General features: G+C 34.2%; 1 protein-coding gene across 2 annotated transcripts; it reads right to left on the reverse strand.

Annotated features, from left to right (window-relative positions):
* Positions 1 to 2,541: 2,541 nt before the first annotated feature.
* Positions 2,542 to 6,422, reverse strand: LOC113713079 (bidirectional sugar transporter SWEET1). Of its 2 annotated transcripts, XM_027236797.2 has the most exons (6): positions 5,958 to 6,422; positions 5,777 to 5,813; positions 5,562 to 5,657; positions 3,971 to 4,250; positions 3,296 to 3,414; positions 2,542 to 2,897 (listed from the first exon to the last, which is right to left on the reverse strand). In XM_027236797.2, exons 1-6 carry the CDS (start codon positions 5,992 to 5,994, stop codon positions 2,855 to 2,857), a joined length of 612 nt encoding a protein of 203 aa, XP_027092598.2. In that variant the 5' UTR covers positions 5,995 to 6,422; the 3' UTR covers positions 2,542 to 2,854. The 2 variants fall into 2 exon arrangements, with proteins under 2 accessions (XP_027092598.2, XP_071924010.1); XM_072067909.1 differs by lacking the exon at positions 3,296 to 3,414 and having other exon boundaries at positions 5,958 to 6,184.
* Between the last annotated feature and the right edge of the window lie 19,729 nt (positions 6,423 to 26,151).

Genomic DNA, 26,151 nt, shown 5'->3' on the forward strand with positions numbered 1-26,151 from the left:
AATGGATGAAATAGAATCCAGGTTTAGCCATACACAACAAAAGTTGAAGCATTTGTACCATTAATGCTGCTGATGAATTCAAACTAACTCACCATCCTAATCATTTCAAGAGAAGCTCTTGCAGGTGTGGAGTTGAAATTGAACCTTTGTTTGTGGCCTCAAAATCTCTGGCATTTATTGGTCAAAGAACAAGAATGATCTGATTTTACACACTGGACCATGTACACACATTTTTTTCTTCTTTATATCCAGTGACCTGTGTTCAAGGTAAAGTGTGAGTCATATTGTATATCTTAGTGTTATCTAGTACGACCAATTCGTTGTCAAAAATAAGGGAAAAAAAATTGTTTGTGTTCCACAATTCAACTATTTCAGTTTCAAATTCGGTTTAAGTTTTCATGCGCTATAATCACATGCTCATAAACACCACTTTAAGACATGAAAAATTAAACCCCAGCAACCCCCATCCAGAAGAAGGCTACTTTGTATATGCTAATATATCCTCTTAGTTTTTTTTTTTTTTTTTTTAAAATGACTTGAGATATAATAGTAATGAGGATATTGTTGTGGGGGAGGTTAATTCATTTATAGGCAGAAGTCAGCATGCCTTTTGAGTTGGGCTGTGGGTTTCCCTTAGATAGTGTGTGTGTGTTGTTCCCTGTTGTTTGGATAAGGAAAAATCAGGAGTGGTTAAAAGCCGTGAGCCTTGGCAAGAGTCCGGTGTTTTCCCTCCCCCTTTCCCTCTATCCCACATCGATTGTGAGTGGTGTGCGTGTGTACTACTTAAGGTCCTCAGTGTAGCCTGAAAGTCAGCATGCCTTTTGGGTTGGGCTGTGGGTTTCCCTTAGGTAGTATGTGTATGTGTCCCTGTTGTTTGGATAAGGGGAGAAGGGAACTACATTTTTGGTACAGAAGAACAAGTTATCATTGTCAGTGATGACAATGTTACGTGTTCTGTGGGTTGCTTTTGAGTAACCTGTAACTTAAAAAAGGACCTGTTTTCGGCGGAGTTGGTGCATTTCATTGAAGCTGTCATGACCAAGAGGGTAAAGGACTAGCTAGAGAAGTTAATCCAAATTTGAGTTCTTTCTCTTTGTTAAGGAGATTTATGGGAAATGAAGAAGAAAAGAAGCTAATTAATTTTGTTTTCTTGATGCCAATTGTAGAAATTTATAAGAAAAGGCACAAATTATACCAAGTCCAATTGCTGTGATTTGACTCTATTCCCATTTGGCAATCTAAATATCTATCTTGGACACATTCCAAATAGGAGCATTAAATTTTTTTGCTTGCTCACATATCAAATCATCCCTAAAAGCTCTATGCTTTTGAAATTAGAGAAAAGTTTCCAAATCATTCCAAGCCATTCTCACTCCATCAACAGCAAAGTGAGTATGGTCTTTTCATGCAAAGTGAGTCAAAACGTTGTAGAGTGGAATTATCCAAAAAATTAAGAGTAAATATTACATATACTAACAGTGTATACACTATCACAACTAAATATCCCATACATCTGCAACATTTGAATTTCAAATTCAAATTTGGATTATATATCATGTATCCAATGGTGAAAGTGTATTAAGTAAATAGAAAATTAATCCAAAATTAATATGATAGGGAAAAGATCAAAAATACTTTTCCACAGGAAGTTTGGCTACCAAATTTTTTTATTGAGGTAGTTCTCATATAACAAAATCTGAGAAAGCCGTGCTCCTTTCTTTCTTTTTACTTTTTCCTTAAGCTATAAATTCCTTAATAGAGATGAAAACAACACATATTGTCTCTTCATTTCTTTTCTCTAGTCAAAAGGTTTTTTTCCCGTCTTAAAAGAGAGTGAAAAGAGTGGGGAAAGTTTGGCCGGTTGAGATAAGAGAAGAAAACAGTACTCTAACTTTTTTCAATATCATCACAAATGTGCTCTAACTTTGAAAGTTACAAATATAAATAAAACTCTCTTGTTCGTTATTTGCATCATTTGATATTTAAAAACTCAAAAGTGTATGAAAACTAAAGGGGTCAAAATACTCAAAGGATAGGGACAAATAGATAAGATAACAGTAGATTTTGAATAATTAATGGTATAACATCCTTATTTTCCTTGTGAAAATGCCTCTCATAGAATGGGCGTTCCAAACTAGTGTATTATCTGCATGAGACTTGAGAGTACATTTCTAATAATGAATTTCTATACATTTTCTCAACTTATATCTTCTACTTTTGCTCCCGGCCAAGTGCCAAGCATTAAGTTAATCTACTACCTTGTGAACGGCTGAAAATGAAATATCTATATTACTTGCCTTGAGTATGTAATGTCCTTTTAACTACATTAGTGGAGAAAGGGAAACGTAAAGGAATATCAAGTGCCAAGCTCAATTTCCTTGTGTTTTCCTTTTCAATCTTGCTCAGCAATATATACATTCAATCTAATAATTGTTAATTTTATGATGCATGATTACGTAGTTCAGCAAAAAATGATTGATCAAAGTAGGGCTACTAGCAAAAGATGATCAAATTCCCCGATCGAAGGAACTACTATGGTACTTCCCTGATAAACAATTTTCTTGAGCTCATTATATTAACTAAGTTCCCCTGGGAAAATCAATCGATTATGATATCAATCATTGTTACATTGATTAATTATCCCATATGGGTTTTCTTACTTGTAGTGAACAACAATTAGGAATAAGGTAAATTTGAATTTACATGATCAAACTTAATTAAAGTTGTCCATCAAGTTGCCTATCATTGGTGGCATGTTTCTGCTGATGGGACTGCTCAATTCCCATCTCCAAAGATCCATTGGCTACACCTTTATTGTTGTCCCCCTTATTCTTGTGATAAATGGCATACAACATCAATTGCATTGCTCCCAAAACACATCCAAATCCATTAGGTACCTGCAAATTTAGATGTTGGGTCCAATGGGAATAGTTAAAAGCAAGAAAAGTTGTATAGTCTATAGCTACTGGATGAACTGATTCTCGTGGTTTGTCTACTGATTTGTATTACATAGTTATTCAAATTCATAGAAGGATCCCTTGCCTAAAAAACGCTTTTAGAGTTATCACAATTTCTATGGTCATGCAAAGGGCAGAAGTCAAATCATTTATAGGTTAAATTAGGAACGATAGATTTTTGTTGTTGGTGTTCTAGGCATCAATATGAACAATCCAAGCCAATCGATTAATAAAAACAAACAATTAAGTACATAAGTAGCCAAAAAAATAAAAATAAAAACAAAAAATTGAGTCTGCATAATTTGAAAGTACTTGTGAAGCTAGAATATGATACTCACAGCAAGGAAGGATCCTTTCCAATCATCCCATAAATGAACCACGTAGTACCAGTTAGGAAAACAAACAGGGACAAGAAAAATGGCATATACTCCACACTCTTGGTTTTGATCACCAACCTCTGCATGCATAGATCATAATAAGCATTTTATCCATAGTGTTGTGATACAACAATGTATGTAAATCCATAATGAACTAGAATCTTGCCATTTTTTCCGGTAGAAATGCTTGAAATCAATCAGTACTTGGGCTTCCCAGCTTACTAGTTTTTAGGAAAAGTAGGAAAAATGAAATAAAGAATGAAAGAGGCTATATATAAAGCCATGATATATGCCTCTGCCACTTAAATTTGTCTTGTATACATAAAATCGATCAAAAATAAAGCTACACTTTTCATTTGCCATTTACAGCAGTGCATAGTAATAACAGGACGTTTCATCTCATGATATCTATTTTTCCTCTTAGCACCCTGCAACCATCACCTTAAAAAAAAACTTTAAAAAAAAAAAAAAGAAGACAACAACCTAACAATGAAGTACATAAGACAAAAAATGGACGAGTAAAAGCCCCAGAAATGAAGAATATTATTGAACTTAGTTTTGATGTCAAAAAATTGACTCAAATGTTAGAACAAAAAACAGCCCAAAAGAAATCAAGTGAACGGGCTCAACTCTTACCATAACTGAAAGAGGTGCAGCATACATTGCAATGGAGAAGATTGTGGCAATTAAACCAACGAAAAGCTTCCTCGTCTTGCCATGGAGGGCCAACATGGAAACCAAGACAACAGCTGCAAATGTTGTGAGGACCAAAACAAGAATTCCAAAAACCTTTGCCTTCTCCTTCTTAGGCGCAAGTATAAGGAAGATCAACACATAGATTGACTCCAGTACTGCTCCAGTTCCATTTATTATTGATACCAATATGTTGTTTGGCGACACAAAAGGCAAACCGTACCTAGTTCATTCAATCAAGAAAGGTATTAGTATAATTTTTGGCATGAGCCAATAATGAAATTTTTCTAAATAAAAAAGGGATAAGGTTGCCTCATATATGGTGTTGTCGTCTGATAATTTTACCTCCTTTTAGATTCTGATTTTGAAAAATTAGTTTGTTTGATGCTCTTTTCGTTTTGGTGCTTATATACTAGATTTTTCGAGAGATAAAAATGGTAAAAAATTTTCAAAAATAGCCTTCACTCGCTCTGATTTATTACCTTTTCCAAAATTTATAACAACAACCAAGAACAGCCCCACCAATTTCAATTTTACCAACTCCATTGTTCACTCTCAATTTTACCAGCCTCAGTCACAGATACTTTCTAGTGGATACGGAAATATTGAAAATTCTGCTTTATAATAAACAAATCATATAAGGAATTCTTGATTTTGTAGAAATTTAAGGATAATTTCAAGAAAAAAATCTTTTCTAGTCTAGCAGTGGAATATGCTGATTTAACTGGAATTTGGAAGCATTTGATTATTTTTTTTTTTGAGCTACACTTTGGGCCGAAAGCACGTCGAACGGGCTTTTCAATTAGGCACGAGTTGATTCGGGATTTGGGCCCATGGCAGGTGAGATGTACGTTAGCAACCATATTTACATATATCAGGACAAATCAGAATGTCCTAAATTAACTTTTGGACACTTTAAATATGTAATATTCTAAAATCACCCCATCTTTTTCTTCTTTTTATTTTTTGGTCCAAACAAAAACACACTATCTTTATTCAAACAGCAAAAAATATATAAATGCAAAACTGGAATTCCCTCATTGTTCCAAATTGAGAATCAAGTTGACTTTTCAAATTGTCATCGATACGTCTCCAAAGTAAAATTGTTAGCAAGAAAAAGGAGTTAAAACAATTGTTAGTACCAAGCCACTAATTTTCTTAAAATGTCAAGCTGATTAAGGAGTTACAATTTAGAAAAAAAAAAAATGCATCTAATGGAGAAAGGAGGTAATAGTTACCAAGAATTCTTCAAAGCACAATATACACACACAGAGATACATACATGACTTTTAGTCAATAGGAGAAGCAACTTTACAACACATCCACCTTTTCATTTAGTATGCTAAAACTAGAGTATGTTCACAAATTTGAAAATTAGCTTCGAAAATACAGTCAAGAAAGCAAATTTGTTGTTCACAATTTAAATTTATCACACACCTAGCTAGGGTGTTTATGAAGAACTAGATAACTAGCAATGCTAATAAGATGAGGCGGAGATTTGTAAAAGCATTTAAAGAAAATTCAAGAAACTTACCAAGTATAAAGGAGGCAGTTGAGCAAAGCCATGGTATAAGGTACTCCGGAGAAATCTTCTATGGACCTTTTCCTAAGGATCTTCTTGAATGTAATCCTAGTATCAAGCATCAAATTAGTTGATTTCTAAATCTATATTTCCTTTTTAATTAATTGACATCAGAGATAATCAGTTTGAAGAAGAAAAAGAGATAAACAAATTATCAGGATTTTTACGTAGGTGCCAAGAACAGGAATAAGCCACAAGCGTTTCCTGTTACAAACGGGGAAAGTAAAAAAAAAAAAAATGTAAGAATCAAATAAAAACCTAAGTCCAAAAACTTCAAAAGGTCATTCCTAGATGTCAAAAGAATAGGACTGCTGTCATTTTGTTAACACAATAAAAATGAAAACCTACCAATCACTCCAAACACTGTGTGCAAAATATGAACCATTTTCTCTGGGAAGCTTCTTCAGTGAACCAAAGACAAAATAATTCTCGGGAAAACAATAAAAATGCAAATTGCCAAATTCTCAGACCAAATTGTACTGCAAGAAACTCTGCAAAATGCAAGTTGTATGTATTCTTTGCTGAGGGGAGCAAGCAAGCGGTTGAAGAGTGAGGTCTAGTATAAAAGGTGGCACGCAACAATAAAACGAAGTGAAGGGGTTTATATAGAACCAGAGCCGAACTTTTTTTTTTTTTTTAATATATAGAACCAGAGCCAAACTTAAAACACAATAATAACAAATTATGAATAAATATCTGGAAAAAAAAACTACTCCCTCCGTCCTATACGTAATGACATTTTTGGGACTCTCTGCTTTTTTGTGCAGTGACCTGCATATGACTTATTTTGCCGTGCTTTTCATTTATATTCCTCTCTCACAAAGTTTTGAGAGGTGGGATTTAGGTGTTTCTTCGAACAAAAGAGTGATTACATGTTCCAAGGCAATCAGGTTTGATGAAAGTAACGCGACAATCTCATGAAGTTTGTAGTATTTTGTCTTGGATAAACAAGGGACAAACATCGGAAATGCCAATTTAGGCACGTAACAATAATTTTGGAAAGCAAAAAATGAAAAGTAGACACAATCAATATCACTGTATAATAGTGTCCTTATCTTATCTTTATGTTGTTTATTAAATGACAACAATTTGTCTCCTTGTTCTGTATAAGGATTTGAGCCTTATCCCAAAAAATTGTCTCCTTGTTCTGTACTAGGATTTGTGTCTTATCCCAAAAATGTAAGCAGATGTCAGCCATGCAATTGAAGTGAAACTGATTTCTCAGTAAAATGAAAGTCAGAAATGCATTTTTTCGGTTAGCTGTTTCTTATGAAAGCGTGCCAACATCGACCATGTTGCCCCTGCAAAATGTGACATATTTGTTCGGTGCTCTCCAGTTGCACTCTATCTGATTCGGTTCGGTGGATAAAGTTTTTTATAATATTTTGTATACATTCATACAATTTTATATAATCATGAATTTTACACCACTAAAATATATAAGTTGATAATTTTATCATTATATTAAAATTATACGAGTCTATATTAAATATTATAAACATTTTATTAACCGACCCGGATTGGAGAGAACTCAATTTGGAGACGTCCCAAATCTGATTTCCTCGGTTCAGAGATTCTCCAAAGGCAATAGGAGGAAATGTTTGATAAAAGTTTCATACGAACATCTCAGGAAAGCCACATTTTCCTAGCTTCCATATTGCAAAGTCGTATTTTAAATTTGTCCTTTTTTTTTTAATCTTTTGGAAGATAAGTTGAAATATATCATGTATCTTGGATTCTTGGAATAGTATTATTCAACTTCCTATACATTTTCAATTGCCATAGTAAGATGTAAAACCGCGTAGTATTATTATTAAGAGTAATCTAATGCTTTGGAGCAAAAATATTAGGCATTGACGTGTTTAAATCAAGATTTAAAATTAGAAATTTTTATATTATTATTTAGCAGTGTGTTAATTAAGTCAGGGTTTTAATAATTCTATTGGAATCAAATTATGGTAGTTTTATTATTTAGCAATTAGTATCTTATTTGGAATTTCTTATGGTTGTAAGATTTGTTTATCAAATCATCTAGTCTATAAATAGGGGGTCATGTTATTGTGTTTATTTGAGAAGGATTGAAAGCTTTGTTCTTATAATGTGATTAATAGATTATTATTGGTATTATTCCTCTTTTTCCACACATATATACTTGTATGTGTGTAAATTATCTTCCCATATGCATTGATTTTATGAAATATATCTCCCATAGTTTTCTATTAGAATTTTTTGGGTTCTACAAACATTGCATTTTAATATGTTAAATATGTTAAAATCAAGAATAGCATATCGTGCATCTGCAATATCAAGTCAGCTTAATTACCCAATAAATGGATATTCTTGAATTGACATCCGGGCTTGTAAATTTCAAAGATGCACATATAATTTTGCACAAATTGAAATTAAAGAAGATTCTGGGTCACAACACTGATTTTCTTTTTCAATTTATGAACGCGGGGTTAGCTCGACAATCAAGGGAGGGCTCTTATATTTCTTTTCGTTGCTAGATTTAGCATTCGAATCCTACATCTGGCAGTTCGGGTTTTTTTTTTTTTTTAAAGAAAGTGATAGTCATGGCCTATTATTTAGAAGCCACCTTGACAAAACTCCAGAAAAAAAAAGTAGATAAATGCCGAATTGCCAGTTACCAAATCCATGATGTTTCCACGTACTGATACAGAGAATTTGTAGTAGAGTAACCTTCGCCAACCTCTCCTTTTTTCGAGAGCCTCCTCTTCGTCTCATTTTTTGACCTTTTGCTCAACTCCCTCAGGTACAAAGGTGACCCATTCCCATTGCCTAACAATACATGCAGATGAACCTTTTCTTGGTTCTTCTTTTTATTTGATTCAGTAGAACTTTTGGATTGCTTTCGCTTGTACAAAATCAAGTAAATCCACAGTTTCATTGAAGTAAAGAAGTGAAAGCTATTTATGCGGATTCCAGTTAACTATTTAACCTAACGGTGTTAGATAGAAGGATTCTATTGAAATGAATTTAGTATCATAATAGAGGTCTACTCTAAATGGAAACTTTTCCACTTGCAAAGACTTGATTGAAATTTCAGCCGAAATCTTTTAAAATAAAAATGGCATTCGCCGAAAGGATTAGTCATGCACCATTTAATTCAAAGACACTTACACTTCCCAATACTAATCAGAAATTGCTCAACACTGAGGATGGAGCAGGGCAGGGTACTTTTCTTTCTCTGGCAAAGCTTCAATGGGATGGGATCATAGCGGTGCCAAGGTGTCTATTGCTGCAGTTCCAGCTTCGCATGCATGATGGCATTTGCTTAGGTCCCCACTCCACATTCAACCCGAAAAAATGTGCAGCAGCTTATTGGAAGTTGTAGCCACTAGCCCCGCAGGAATACGTGTGTGTATATATATATATAATTTTAAAAGAAATACAGCAATCATATACAATTTAACTAAATCTAATCATTCCTGTCCCAATCCCATAAGGACGTTAACTATTGCCATCATTATTTGGTGACCAGACTATCGATGTTATTAGAAAACTACCTTGCTATGAAATCTTAGTCCTGATCTTGATTTCCTTTATTATTATTATTATTTTTGCATTAGTTACTATGAAGAAATGTGTAGAACTCTTTTTTTTTTGGGGTATTTTCGGCATCAGCTGCAAAACGATTTATGTAGAAAAATAAAGATAAAGAATTATCTTAATTTAATTATGTGAGTATAAGAAAAACTTCATGAGTTCATGGCGGACGTGGGCTGTCAAGTCATGACATACAAGTCCCTGAAAAAGAACAACAAAGTACTCTCCAGCCTCCACCGACTGATGAGGTACAATTGATATAATGCCCTTCTACGTGCTTTGTTTTACAATGAGATCACGATCTTTGGTGCTTTTTTCTTTGAGCAAGCAAAGTTGGTGAAGTCACTTCGCCATTTGGGGACCCTTTTTTATTTTTATTTTTTTGGTTTTCAGTAGAATTTTGTCTCGAGTTTCTTTTTTATGGTTTTGCATGTCTTGTTGCGTAGCATGGAAATACAAACAAATTAATATCGTAAAAAAGACCAAATTAATATGTACTGGACCCATATTAACAGCAACTGAATATCACATATCTGTTATGAGGAAGTATAAATGGTTAACCATGAATTAGTCCTTGTTCAAAAAGTATTATAACATTTAGGAATAATTATAGTAACAATCATTCCTATCCCTTTCCCAATGATACTGAGGGAGGGTCTGTTTATTCTATGCTTAGGGCACGAGTTAAAACTTAAAAGGTAGACTCTGTGTTTTTAACAAAACAAAAAGGGTAGGATGAATTTTTTTTTTCTTTTTTTTTTTGTGGAACAATACGTACAATTGTAGAATGGAGGGTTATTGTAGACTAGTTATTAATTGTAAAAAGGGCCAATCCCCTCAGTGCACCTAATGAGATTATAGAACAGATGAATTAGATTTTTATCTCCTTTTTTTTTTTTTTTTTTTTAAAGAAAGGTACTGTGAGTTCGAAAAAGAGACAAAATGATAATTGTGGTTGAAATGATAAGTCTGTCACTCAATGACATGAGGTAGTTAATTTCATTAGAGGTTTCTTTTTCACTTTCTTTTGTATTATGACATAAGTGTCAAGTTTCTTCTTTTTCTTGAATAAATTATCTCCTCATAGAAACTCAGATTTGTCTTTATTTTTTTCAACTCAGAACAATATTGAGGTACGTTTTTGCTCTTAAGTCGATTTTCTGAACGAAAATAAATTGTTGTAAAGCCCCTATATTTTAACACCATTTAAATTTGTCCCCAATACTTTAACTAATTTATCCGTTAATGATTGCATATTGCAGATGCCATTTTGCTAATCAATCTTTCGATCTCTCAATTTTCCCAAATGCTATATAAGACCCTTTTCTATGTCCTCTTTGTACCACAAAAAAGTGAGGTTTAATTTCACTTTTTGCCCTTCAAGTATACCTGCATTCTCACGTTGATTTCTAAACTTAAAAATGGGACACTTTTGTCTTTAAAATATAAAATTTGTCTCACTTGAGTAAAAATCATTGAGAGAAGCAGGACATATTTTATACATAAGTGGGACAAAGTTTATATTTTAGAGACTAAAGTAAGATAAATTTTATACTTTAGGCACTAAAATGGGTTCAATTTTTATATATTGGGGATTAAAGTGTCACACTTTAAAGCTAAGGACTAAAGTTAACATTTGGATATAGTTGAATGGTGCAAGGGGGAATTAACCCAAAAAGTGAAGCTCATCTCCCCAGTGAAGGAAAACCTTTTAAGGTTTTATCTTGAGAAATTCTTGCATTTATGATTAAAAACGGGCAGCTTTCTTGCTCTTGGGCTACCGTCACAAAAACTTCTTGTTGAAATCGGTAAGAATGCCCTTCTGTACCTTCCGAAACCTGAGCTTCTGTAGAAGAAAAGAAAATGAATGAGAACCAAGATGAACACATTCTTCACAAGATACAAGATTACTTGGGCTTCATCATAAAGTAATTGATACACATAAAAACGTCTTTTTACCATCACGCAAAATTGAACATACGAAAACTAATTTGTCTACGATTTGACTGTTATATAAAAAACAAATTAATGTACTTATACGAATACAAGTTTGGCACCAAAAATTTGTCAAATTACGTACGCCAGTGCTTTTCATTTTTGCTGGTACAAGATGAAATTGTACTGGAAAATGACTGTGTTTTGGAAGGACAACACCAACTTTTTCTTGAGCTTTTGATTGTATATAAGCAAAAATCACATACACAGTACTTGGATTTTTGGGCTGTAATTGAATTCAGTGTCTTATTTACTTCAGCTCTACAAATAAGCATGATTCAAAGCATTAAAAAATTGGTTAAAACTATGTATTCTAGTTTTCCTTTTAAAATTTTGATTGTCAAAAACAGGTTTAAAGATCATGAAGTAAAGGTTTCCTCTCATGGTTAACTCTTTCAAACGAAGATAATGTAAAATAGAAGCCAAAAGAATTAATGCCAGCTAAGTTTTAATAAAAGTAAATCTTACATATATTGATAGTGCATACACTATCATGGTTAGATGCATGATACATGTAAAATTTGAATTTGAATTTTAAATTCAGATTGATTTTCATGTATACAATAGTGATGATGCATATTTAGTGTATAAAAGATTAATCCTTTTAATAATAAGAAATCTAACTACCTCAAGTTTGTGCCAGTTGTCCACTTGGTCAAGGGAAAATTACACAAAAGGTACAACTTTTGTCTTAATTTTGATTTTTGACACTAACTTTTGCAATATCTCATATTTGACCCATAAATGGACCGATAGATAGTCAATATTTAGGCCGTCTGGATTATGTAGCTCAATTTCAACTTGGCTGCTTTCGGTACCTAAAAATGTGAGCTAACACATCAGTAAACAGCTCACCATCACTTCCCTATCAAGTACAGAAAATTAGCACGAAATGACCTGAAAAGTGATAGTCAAACTTTTCAACTGAGTAACAATTAACCATTTTAAACGCAATTTGAATGAACACGTAACTAATCATCAGCTTAATTTAGCTTGAGGACAAAGTCACTAACACAGAAACTTTTTCATGGTCCTCCTCCACTACCAATTAGCCCACAAAACTACAAGTTGGACGGTGCAAAAGTCAACAAGATTTCCAAGAGCAAAACGAATTTCTTGATTCCATGATTTTGCCACTCTCTTCTTTTCCCAACCAATCATCATACAGATACAGGGGCTAGAGTGTGCAAAAACCCAGGGAGCAGTAGGAGTAGCAAAATTATCCGTTAATCCGAAAATCCATCATATCCGATTCCAAAATTAAGATATTCGATCTGTATTATTTGATCGGGTCAAAAAAGAGTCGAGTACCTGCTAAGATGCGAGACGAGTTAGGGTCACATAATTAAAAATCCACAGGTACTCAACCAACGCCCACATATATATATATTTATTTATTTATTTTTATACACATACTATAAAATAATATTTTTAGAACTAAATAAGTAATTTCATTGAACAAATTGCATTACGAATATGAGAAACTATAGTTTATTTACAAGATTCATTTGTAGAGGTTATGATCTTATGTTTTATAGAAAAAAATTAATTAATGTGAAGCATATATTTAAGAAAATGTGCAACTTATTTCAAACTTTTATTGATTTTGAATTCCTTTAATTTTGTTTTCTTTTTCTTGTATTCTCTTCGCATGCTTGTTTTTTGGTAGGAGACTTTTTTTGAGAAAAAAATCTTTATTAAATCTTAGATGAATGTGTAAAATACAAAATTAAATTAGTATAAATTATTTTTTTAAAACAATTAAATGATAAGTAGGGCGAGGCGGGTACCCGTTGACTCGACCTTATTTCAGCGAGTACCCTATAATCAGGTATCCGTTGATATGCAGGGTAGGTAAGGATGAGAAAATGACTGAACCGCAAGGTGCAGGTCAGGTCAGCTAAATGATGGACTCGCCCCGCGCCCACCCCTAGGGAGCAGCCACACTAAAATGTGTTTGATAGATTGAGGAGCTGCTTGGTTAAAAGGTTTGAGAATCACAGAATGGAATAAACCCCTTATTTGTTACTTGGGTTAAGCCTATTGGAATGCAATTTTTGGAATCATTTCCAAAAAATAGGACTATCCCATTCCCGAACAAATTGGGAGATTTTGGACAAAACCCTCAACTTATTCCCTCGGACAACATTTATAACGGACCTACCCATCACATACAAAACTTCTCTACCCTCTCTTTCTCTCCATCACACGCCGCTCTTTTTGTTCTTCTTCTTCATCAGTTTTCCTATCTCTTTTTTTTCATCATATAGTCTTCATCTGTAATCCAAAATCTCTTGAAAAAAAAAGATCTAAAGTAGATCTAAATGGATTAATAGTGGGCAATTTTTCTTATCCTGCTTTTAGTATATTGGTAGTTTTCCTGTTCTTGATCCATTTTCGACTGTACTTCATGCCAAAAAAACTTGGGTTGGATTCATTTTGATGTTTTTGTGAGTCTTTTTTTATTCGTTGTCCAATCTCAGCATTGGTGATGTGTTGATTTGAACTGTCGTGGCTCTGGAATTATGGATGAATTCCTAGAATTGGAGTGATAAGGGATCAGTTCTGATTGGTTGGTTTTTTGTATTGAGTACTTTGACGAGATAGTCGGGATTAAAGATTGAATCTCAAATGGATTTATGGCATTGTAAGCGTTTGAGATTTTTGGACTGCATTTGAATTCTCTGGGATGCAAATGTGTGGCTTTGGTTGTCATTGTTTTGGTTCTTAGAGTCATCCTAATCTCTCTTTTCGCTGGTTTTGGAAGGATAGAACAGAACAAGCTGGTATTTTTCCATAAGAATTCTTTGCCACAAAATCTGCAATTACAGATTGGAAACCCAAATCCAAGACTTTGTAGGCTTTGTGATTTAACATTATTCTGATTTTATCCAACTAATAAATTAGCTTATGGAAAAATGGGAAAATGGATAATTTATGGAGGAAAGTCATAAAGAGCTGGTGTTTTATTAGAGAACGGGTTTATTTTTATTTTATTCGATAAATAAATTTGTTTATGAAAAAATGGGTACTCTGTTCTTATAATGGAGAAAAATCATAAAGAGTTGGTGTTTTATTGGAAAAAGGGTTTATTTTTATTTTATCCGATAAATAAATTTGTTTATGGGAAAATGGGTACTCTGTTCTTATAATGGAGGAAAGCCATAAAAAGCTGGTCTTTTATGGGAAAGTGATAGTTTACAGAAAGTGACCGCGATTTGGTTTATGAAATTATCTCAAAAAAAATTTAGAATGAATTTGTTTGTTTGTTTTCTGCAATTATCACTTTGTTTTATAAGAATTGTTATATCAGGGGTAAATTTGAAATTTAATTGCATTTAATTCTGAAACACTCATCAAACCAAGCATCAGGAATTGGAATGATGCTAATTCTAATGTGTGAACCAACCTAGATATTGGAATGAAAAGTTTAATTCCAAAACCAAAGTCTATTATTCCATTTCCATTTGCGATTCCAATATGTGAAACAAGCATCCCTTGATTATGCGTCATTGGAAAAGGAATGATTCCCATGTCGAAACAAGACGTCAATTTATTAGAGATGATAGGTATCCTCAAATAACCATGCTGGGATAATCTTTGATAGGTTAATGTTTATATGAATATCTTTTCACAACAGAAGACAAACATGACTGGTATGTAGATTAATTGGATATCAATTTCTTTAATTGCTTTTTCTAGTACGTCATGGCTTTTGTACACGTAACTATTAAGCAACTCTTTAGCTTGTACTTAATGGAGATGCTTCCTGTACCATTGTGATGTGAAGTGACAATAAATAGTTTCCATAAAATATTTTCTTTGTTCGTTGAATTATTCTTTTAACCAGTGGAATAGTATTAATTCACTTTGCACTCCTGAATTTGTACTACTTTTTTACTTTGCACCTTAAATTTTAATTTTAAACTCTCAATTTTAGATATTTTGCACCCTAAAATCTCAAATTTGTCCCATTTAAATCCAATCATTGATTATTTAGTTGCGCCACAAATATATAGTTTTTAGCATACTTTTTTGGTCTTTCTAATTACTTTTTTATCTCACATGCATCACATCACAAAAAGTGTTACAATGATTATTTCAAACAATCTCTTATCCAAACACACCAACTATTAATTAGTAAAATTAATAAGATAAAATATAGTATAAATTAATGACAACGTCCCATTTTATATCTCAACTCATTTGACCACTTTTGACACATTATCATCGATTTATAAGTTTCTCTATGCTGTTAATTTTGCTAATATCATCATTGATTGGACTTAAATGAAACAATTTGAAAGTTTAAACTACAAAGTCAACTATTCAGAATTCCGTAGCTTGATCACTAAACTTTTTATTTAGTTAAAAGAGTCATTCAACTAACAAAATAGTGCAATTTTTGTCACTCAACTAATAAAAACTTTATTTTGCTCACTCAACTAATGAAAATATATACTTTCTTTTGTCACAAGTTGTTTTAGTTACTTGAATGACCATTTGGCTAAATAAAAGTTGATTCATGACTAAAACGGGGAATTATAAATAATTTAGTGACAATTTATACCATTTGCTCTAACTGAGTAATAACGAGAGATGGATGATATGATTAAGCAATAAAATACAGTAAATATATTTAAGCAAACATTGATCACCACGCAACCAAGAACAAAAATGATAGCATTCTCCAAAAAGACATGTATCTTGTAACTTCTTCATAACTCACTAAGGAAATTGCTAGCCAGGCAGAAAGTTCACAGGACAAATGAACTTTGATACTAACGTTGTTGAAATCACTCCAAAGGACAATATACAAAACGCATACGAAGCAGTTAGTACTAAACTACGTACTGTCGTCTAACTTCCGAGTTCTTCATCTTTTCTCTATGGTAACTATTAAGCAACACACTCCATCGTAGAAAGAAGAAAAATAGGAAAGAAAAAGAACACAGCAGTTTAGTGTCATATCATCGGATAATCATCGAACATTAAGTAACCCATAAGCCATTTCAAACCTCAAGAGCCTCTAATACATTAGACTTTTTAGGCACAACATGATGGAGTAATTAAAAAAAAATGAAATCCAAACTATACTTAAAATCTTCTTATACAGTACTATTCAATTTGGGGTCAGGATAATGATCCAAGCCCAAATTGTTTCTTGAATGCATAATCTTATACGCATATTATACCTTGTTTCCTTTTTGAGTTAAGTTTTATGGCAAATTTTAAGTAAATTAGCTGTAGAGTGTCTTAAATTAGTGGTTGGCTCAATTACTTTTTTGTTCACATGATTAAGGACAACAATGATGTTTACAGCTCCCCAACCTTGAATTAGATGTAGTAACAAGACCAAAAAGAGGATTATAAATAAATCAATCAATATATATATATGTAACTAACTGTGTATATATGTAAGCATGTATAAAAATGTATGTGGTCATAAATTATGTGTTTAACCTTTTTATGTTTACGTGATTGTTGTATTTTTTTTATAAAAAAAAATTTCATAGATATTTGCTTGGTGATGTACCTCATGCTACAAAAGAAAGTTTCTGGCTCTAACTTGAATGATGTTCTAACAGCTATATGCTACCTTGAATGCTATAGCATGACAAATTTGTTATCCCCCAAAATATAGCCCAAATTTGTTACATACAAAATGTTGGCCAGTGGATTGTTTCGTTAGAAGTTGATGTGGTGAACTAGTTCTGAATTTAATATGCAATATTTGATCTTCCATCAAACTCAAGAATCAAATCAACCAGTTCAATACTAAAGAATAGGAAAAAAAAAGATTATCTCCATATTAAACTGAAATTAAGTTCAGCGGCTAAGTACAAAAGCCAACTGAGATTTGAGAATCTTGACAATGTCCAAATGTTTGCTACACGAAAACGTGCTCAAATACGAAAGGATTTGGGCATATGTAATGTGAATCATGAGAAAATTCTAAAATTATTATTGAATTTCTGATTTTGCAAAAATCTAAAAAAAAAAAAATTTGCTTTAGGTCAAATGCGAGGTCAGGCATCCAAACCTCTATCTTTGGACTTCTGAATTAGGTCCGGTCACATCTGCGTTTCCATGTTTCCAATAAATTTTCACACACTTAACATGAATAGTTTGCAAAAAGCGTATAAATACATGTAAAAATTAGTACTAATGTGTCTGAAACTGAAGTCCAGGGGAGGAGCTATACGGACTTGCGAAGTGCTGCGAGGATAATGGATGGCATCAGAGATCAGAACTTTCTGTTTGCCATCGATCACTAAAGCATGGTGATCCAACGTAACATTGGCAGTGAACGACGTCAAAACGGCGGAAAGAAAAACAATTATGAACAGGAACAACACCATTGTTGTTGTTCCTCTCATTTTCTGCAAATTTTGCTCCTTCGTTCTGCTATCCTTTTTTTTTGGTTTAAAAAAAATGCTAGTAGTTTGACTTGGAGGATATTCAAATGGTGATAAGTAATTAATACTAATAAATTGGAATTTTAATGACGAGTATAAATTTCAGTAGTAGAAGTAGAAAGCTTTAAGAAGGGAATAGGGAGGAAACAGAGGAGTGAAGGCAGGCAGCTATGGTGAGCGGGGAAGGTTGCCTGACCTCGCATTTGTCAAATGCAAGGTCTGAAGCAAATTTTTTTTTTTTAAGATTTTTGCAAAATCAGAAATTCAATAATAAATCACATTTGCTGAATGCAAGCTCATTGAGCTCGCATTCGGCAAATGCGAACATCACTTAGACAGAATGCTACACTCAAAAAGTTCCATTTGTAGAAAATTTTAAATTTCATCATAAATTTAAAAATTTCTCTGTGAATCATGTGGCAATTGGCCAAGCTAGCATACTTATATTCACCAGTGCTTGGATTTCTAAGAGCAAAGAAAACCATAGGATAATACCAATGATTCAGTCGATCAGCTATGGAGAAGACATCAAAAGAATGTAATTCTCGTAGCAAAGTTTTGATGTTCCATGGCCAGCTCATGGCCACATATCTCCCTTCTTAGAACTATCCAAGAGACTCGCCAAAAACAACTTCCAGATTTACTTCTGTTCCATTGAGACCAATCTAAGTTTCATCAAGAAAAATGAAGACTTGGACGAGTGCTTCTCTGATCAGTCAATGGAATTAGTTCAACTTGATTTGCCACATTTACCTGGACTCCCCCACTCTATCACACAACAAAGAATCTCCCATTACATCTCAATCAAACCCTCTGTCTTGCGTTTGACATGGGAAAGACCAACTTTGGAAACATCCTTGACACTTTGAAACCTGATTTACTAATCTACGATATGTTCCAAGCATGGGCAGTAGCATGGTTCGCAAGATCGGCAGATGCGTATTGGTATCGGCCGAGTCGTAACCGGAACGGAGGGAATCAGTACGATACGGATCCTCGAATCGCAGATATTACCATATCCGCGATGACTCACTCTGACTTGATCGATATTGGCCAATTCGAATATGTGATGCATGATATCAGCCGATATATCCGAGTCAACTTCGATTTGATTCGGATATTTTTTAAATTGTACCTTTTTTAGTATTTTCTAATTTTAGAAATTTTTTCAAAATTTTTGGAAACTTTTATGTGCTATAATGTGTGTATCATCCGATATTCAACCGATATGTCACGACGGATGTAAAACAATCGAGACCGCGACCTGCGATGGCAAACCATGGGCAGCAGAGCTAGCTTCACAGATTCGTATCCCATCTGTTCTTTTCTTGTGTATTGGAGCAGTTTCCTGGTCTTGGTTACACTTTCACTTCCATCAGGCTACGAATAAAGGATCCTCCGGCATCAATGAGACTTACGCTTTTCCAGAAATTTTTCTCTGGGATTATGAAAAGAAGATGGAAGCAGTTGCCCAAGAATTCAACAAAAAATCTCCAAAGAAGTACTACTCGATTTTTCTCCATTTAGGTGCCTTGAAGTATCTTCGGACATTGTTTTGGTGAAAAGCTGGACAGAGATTGAGGGGAAATACATTGATCACTTATCATCCTGTTGTGGGAAGATGATTGTAGCTGTAGCATTGTTTTCAAAGGCGAGTTTGGGGCGCGCCCCAAGACGAGACGAAACATAATCGCCTCAGCGAGCATCCAAGTGAGGCGTTTCTTCTAGTGGGCGAATGCCCAATGTCATCATCGACTAAGAGGCATCGCCCAGGGAGTGAAAAACGCACATCTCAAGGCATAAAAAGCTCTGATATGATAGAACAGAAATTTGAAGGCAAAAATAACCTGATTCTAATTTAAAGGGAAGTAGTAACTTAGAAATAGAAGATATAAATAGGATAAAAATAGGAAAAATGCTGTAGTAACTATCGTTATAGTAACTAAACAGTTTTTACCTGATATAATAGGTTATTATACTTTTAGCGACCATTTGATTACCTGTTGGACCTATCCACTTAAATAGGATAATGTCTAAAAATAAGGAAGTAAGTTTCTCATCTAAAATAGTAAGTTAACTGTAATAATTAGTAACTTTTGTGTCTCAAAAGGTAAATTGGAATAAATATGAAACTTACTTTTTACAGAGATAAAGTACTATTTTATATCATAAACATATTTCTGAGAAAGTAAGTTTAGTTCAAGTAATAGTAAATTTTTATACATAAATAATAATTCTTGCTTATAACATAGTAAATTTGATTAATGACCAAAACTTACTAATTTATGGCAGTATTTTGCTTAAAAAAACTTATACCAAACCAATACTAGGAAGCTTAGTTGAAATAACAATAAAATGTTTTATTAATGATTAAAACTTAGTACCTTAGTAAGTACTCATAATATATGATAGGGCGATAATTGAGTGTTATTACATTGATGTTTAGTCCTAATTTTGGCTAATTATGGTCCAGAGTAATGAGTTTCTGCTCATAATTGGTATATGCGTCTGTTGCAGGCAATTGGTGTCAAAAATGGCAAAAAGAAGTAAATTTCCAGAAGACCAGTCCTTTCAGGGCGTGCCCACGCCAGAGACCGTAGGGTTGCGTGAAAAAGACGGACCGCATGGACCATCCTTGGGTGCTGCCGCAATTCTTGGGAAACATGCTTGAAGATATGTGGGATTAGGAAACCTTTGCAGAGAAGACTTTTGGCAACAATTCAATTAGGGAAATAAGGAAGAAATCCTTTTGAAAAACAAACTCTAATTCGGAAAGCAAGTGTGCGGCGGCGAGACTTTAAATAAGACAGCAATAGACTAGGGATCGTGTGTCTTTTCTTTTCGTTCTCAGCGGGAGTTCGAGACTAGCGGTTGTGTCGTTCTTTACTTTTCTTGAATCGACTAAAATCCATGAAAGTTTTCAATTGCTTCATCGTTATGAGGCAAGGCTAGTTCTTTTATCTAGTTGAGGAATAATCAAGGCCTGGGGCACGAACAATTGTGAGATCTTTTTGATTATTCTAAATTCGGCGTTTGTGAGTATTTAATTATTCTCTGTTTTAACAGTCTATTATTGTTTGGATTTATTGGATCAATGTGGCCAGTTGTTCAATTGTCTGAATAGTATACTGCCAATTAGGACAAGGGTGCGTATCACTTGATTGTCTTAAATTAGTGACGAACGACACAATTTCATTGCCTCGCAAGCAGTCTAATCTGGATCGTGAAAATAGTTGATCTAGTTTAAATAAACCCGCATGTGTGTTTGTTAACTAGAATTGAGTTTCTCTAATTCCTAAAGTTGTGAATAAATTAAATCCTTCGAACGTCTTTGGGGTTATCTAATTTAGAAGAGGGTAGTTTAAGAGCGTCTCTGGACTACCATATAATTAAGGAGAGATTGGTGGTTCAGCGGTTATTGAATTGTTTTAACCAATTTATTTGTGAACGTGTGGATTAATTCAGGTATCTATGATCAATTGCGTGAACCGGTGCCGAGATTATCTCCTTGACTAGATTGTATCAATTAATTGTCTATTACATTCTTTAGTTATTGCACTTCTTGCAATTGTTTAGTAATCCTGCATCTTTAATTTATTTCTTTTATTTCCCTTCCAAAAATCCCCCAATTATCTGTGTGTGATAAGTCTACCAGTTCTCTGAGGAGACGACCCTACTCACCATTATACTCATTCAGTTTTGGTAGTAGGTATAATATAACTTTTATTTTTGGTAGTTTGATAGCCACCAAATTTTGGCGTCGTTGCCAGGGAACTGGTGCTTGATTAATTTGTTTCTTTTTTATTTCATCTTATTTTTATTTCTATTTTTTCTCTTATTTTTTTTACTAGTTTATGGTTGCTAATCTTTTGTATTTTAGTGATGGACTGGATTTTATTTCTAGAAGGGGTTATGAGACTCATGCTTTTTCTAATGATCAATTGGCTGTTGCAAATTATGGAAGTTATTTTGCCTCACAGCATTCAACCGACATATACCCCACATTTCAAGATGGCCTGAGTACTCTAATCGACACTTTTGGAGATTTTTCACCTCAATATCAAATGTGGTATGAGCCTTATTCTGACGGGTATGATCAAGGATGGTAGGACAACTCCAACTTCAATTATATACCAGAGCCAATCGATTTTCAACATCAATATCAACAGCAACAGCCATCATCTGTGTCAGGTATGTCTCTTGAAGAAATGGTTAAATTAATAGCTACTAACACATATCAATTTCAACAGGAGACACAAAGGATGATTAAAGAAATGCAAGATGGAAGGCGTGAATTGGCATCTACAATGAGTAAATTGATTTCTCCAATTTATGAAAAATTGCCCTCACAGACCATCAACGACCTTAAAAAAGATGAGAGTACAATTATCCTGATAAATGACATGGAACTGCAAGAGTTTCAAGAAGAAGAATCTAAAGATGCAGTTGAAAAGGGAATTGAGATACAAGAAATGGAACCCTAATATCAAATTGTTCAAGTGAATGAATCCAGTGAACAATCTCCAAATGCCGTGACATCTCCTCCATTCATTAATCAATATTCTCTTGACTCTTATTCTTTAATTCTTGTTAGTGAGATTGACTTTATTATACCAGAAGATTTTGAATTTCATGACAGGAATAAATTAAGAGTCACGATGGCAAAATATCTCGAACCAACAAGTGTTCGTGATGGAGGAGTGAGTGAAGACTTAAAGTCATTACTTGTTTGTTTGGCACCATCTACAAATCCATGGAAGACCGTACCTTGTGTGCTCAATGATTACTCTATTTACGAGAGTTATCAGGAATATACAAAGGATGAAACATTGAAACGAGCCACAAGATTTTATCCGCCGTAAATAAACAGGGCAATGTCTAGCCAAAGATATTAAAGAGAGGCGCTGCTTGGGAGGCAACCCAAGGACTAAACTCTTCGTTATTGGTTCATTTTTCTCTTTAATTCTATGCTTTTTATTATTATTATTATTATTATTATTATTATTACTGTTATTATTATGTCTCATTTCCAGTGTTTTATTGGTGTTAGGCAGAAGACTGTGGCTTCCTAGGCGTGTCCACGCCTTGCAACCAATGCAAAAAAAAAAAAATAAGGAGAACCTACTCTTGAACCCTACCTTTCTTTTCTTTTTCTTTTCTGTCCTTTTCTCTTTTATTCTTCCCCAATCTTCTTCCTACCCGACCGCCCCAGCTGCTGCTCTACCTTCTATGGCCCTCAAAGCACACGGCCACCGCCGCCGCTCCCTCACGACCTGCGGTGCTACCCACAGTCGCCGCGCGTCGCCACCGCAGCATAGGGCCAGATCGTGTCTCCACTCACGCCTGGTCGTGCCGTCCCCAAGTCGCGGCTCCTGGTCCAATAGCACCGCCGCCTCAAATTGTGCCTACTCGTCGTGGTTGCCCCACCCTCGACGTCCATCCCCTCTGCATGTGCTGGCTTTCAACCGCCTCATCCTTCTCCCCCATAATGCTCTCGTGCCCTTGTTGGCCCTCAGGAAAGCTCCTGTTCCTTTATTTTTACTTTTTCTTTTTTTTTTTTGCTTAATTGAGGACAACGTAGATTTCTGGTGTGGGGGGGGGGAGTAGTTCTAGCTCTTTAGGTTGATAGTTTTTAGGTTTGATAAAAAAAAAAAACAAAAACAACAAAAAAAATGCAAAAATAGGAAAAGGGAACAAAAAAATATAGGTGTTGAGTTTGGTTGGCTTCAAATTGAAAATGTCTGGAACTTGATGCTATGATGATGATTTCAGTTACTTTACAAGCATGAGCAGTGTCATTTTGTAGTTAAGTGTCTTGTCTTCGGAATAATGGAATTGAATAACGAAGTTTGCAAGATTTGACTGCTAATATCCTGTTGTGAGCTGTTGAGCTAATGAGCACTATATTGATAACTGCTCCATTTCCTTTCTTTGAGTGATACCACACGTGATTTGATTGTTCTAGAACTTGCTTTGTTATGCTTGTCAAGACCACATTTCTGAATTTGATGCATTAAAATGATAAGGGCACTTAGTTTAACCATTTTTTGTTGTTTAAAAGACCGATTCTAATTACATCTCCCCTAGTTGACCATGGTTGAGCCTAGACCTTTTCTTTGTTTAATAGCCCATTTTGTCACCCTTAACCCCGTTGTATTTGAACCCTCTTTGTTTTTACCCCGTGTCAAAGGAATGTCTTGATTTTATTGCATAATGATTTCAAATTGTGTTGAGAGGGGATGATTGAAGTTAGCGAGAGTGCCTATATCCCCATGTAGTTGGGTGTATTTGAAACAAAACAAAAAAAAAAGAAAAAAAAAGAGAAGGGGGAGAAAGAGAAGAAAATGAGCACACCAAGAAAGAGAGAAAAAAACAAAAGAAGAAAAAACAAAAGAAAGAAAAAAAAGTGCTTTTTGTGATCTGTTGAGATGATTGGATGAAGCCCTTGGTTGTGCTGGCACTTGCTAATTTTTGGAAAAATTTATGGGTATACTTTGGAAAGATCATTGGAATGAAGAAGAAAATTAAAATTCATACAGTGGGTCAATGGTATTTCCTTTGACACAATGAGCCTAAATTACCTGTTTAATCCAACCCATGCCCGAGCCCCATTACAACCTGCATCAAGACCCTTTGATTTTTGTATTAAATTTGGTTTCAGTGGTGGCGATGTGATATATTAGCAAGCATGTGGTAACATTATTTTCTTGTGTGGTGAGAGTGACCTCTTGTGTTTCATGTCAGTATAGTGAGTAACCATATACCATCCTATAAGAGAGTGTTAAGTCTTGCAATTTCTGAATTTGATGACATTGTTAGGAGGATAGGACTCTTGTACTCACATATTGGACTGCCACATGTGTATAGCTGTAATTATATCTCTGAGCTATGAAATGCTTGAGGACAAGCATTGTCTTGGTGTGGGGAGATTTGATAGGGCGATAATTGAGTGTTATTACATTGATATTTAGTCCTAATTTTGGCTAATTATGGTCCAAAGTAATGGGTTTCTGTTCATAATTGGTATGTGCATCTGTTGCAGGTAATTGGTGTCAAAAGTGGCAAAAAGAAGTGAATTTTCAGAAGACCAGTCCTTCCAGGGCGTGCCCACGCCAGAGACCGCAGGGTTGCATGAAAAAGACGGACCGCGTGGACCATCCCTGGGTGCTGCCGCAATTCTTGGGAAACATGCTTGAAGATACGTGGGATTAGGAAACCTTTACAGAGAAGACTTTTGGCAACAATTCAATGAGGGAAATAAGGAAGAAATCCTTTTGAGAAACAAACTCTAATTCGGAAAGCAAGTGTGCAGTGGCGAGACTTTAATAAGACAGCAATAGACTAGGGATCGTGTGTCTTTTCTTTTCGTTCTCAATGGGAGTTCGAGACTAGCGGTTATGCCGCTCTTTACTTTTCTTGAATCGACTAAAGTCCATGAAAGTTTTCAACTGCTTCATCGTTATGAGACAAGGCTAGTTCTTTTATCTAGTTGAGGAATAATCAAGGCCTGGGGCACGAACAATTGTGAGATCTTTTTGATTATTCTAAATTCGGCTTTTGTGAGTATTTAATTATTCTCTGTTTTAACAGTCTATTATTGTTTGGATTTATTGGATCAATGTGGCCAGTTGTTCAATTGTCTAAATAGTATACTGCCAATTAGGCCAAGGGTGCGTATCACTTGATTGTCTTAAATTAGTGGTGAACGGCACAATTTCATTGCCTTGCAAGCAGTCTAATCTGGGTCATGGGAATAGTTGATCTAGTTTAAATGAACCCGCATGTGTGTTTGTTAACTAGAATTGGGTCTCTTTTATTCCTAAAGTTGTGAATAGATTAAATCCTTCGAGCGTCTTTGGGATTATCTAATTTACAAGAGGGTAGTTTAAGAGCGTCTTTGGACTACCATATAATCAAGGAGAGATTGGTGGTTCGGCGGTTGTTGAATTGCTTTAACCAATTTATTTGCGAACTTGTGGATTAATTCAGGTATCTATGATCAATTGTGTGAACCGGTGCCGAGATTATCTTCTTGACTAGGTTGTGTCAATTAACTGTTTATTACATTCTTTAGTTATTGCACTTCTTGCAATTGTTTAGTAATCCTACATCTTTAATTTATTTCTTTTATTTCCCTTCCAAAAATCCCCCAATTATCTGTGTGTGATAAGTCTATCAGTTCTTTGAGGAGACGACCCTACTCACCACTATACTCATTCAGTTTTGGTAGTAGGTATAATATAAATTTTATTTTTGGTGGTTTGACACCCACCAATATACTTGTATAATACATGATTATATGTATAATTTAAAATTTTTTGTATTTATATATTTTAAAATACTATGAAAAATATTTTGACCTTTCACGTAACCTTATAAAATAATAAAATTTTGTCGTATTATAATTTTGAATAATTTTTGAAAAGTTTAAAAGTTTGGATAATAATAACAACACATCTTCCTAGTTATATATGGAATATCACTTATCTATGTAATTTCTATAATTTAAAACCTATTAATATAATAAGATGATAAAGTTTTAATATATTTATTGTCTGGGA

Source organism: Coffea arabica, chromosome 10e, assembly GCF_036785885.1.
Source record: "Coffea arabica cultivar ET-39 chromosome 10e, Coffea Arabica ET-39 HiFi, whole genome shotgun sequence".
NCBI lineage: Eukaryota > Viridiplantae > Streptophyta > Magnoliopsida > Gentianales > Rubiaceae > Coffea > Coffea arabica.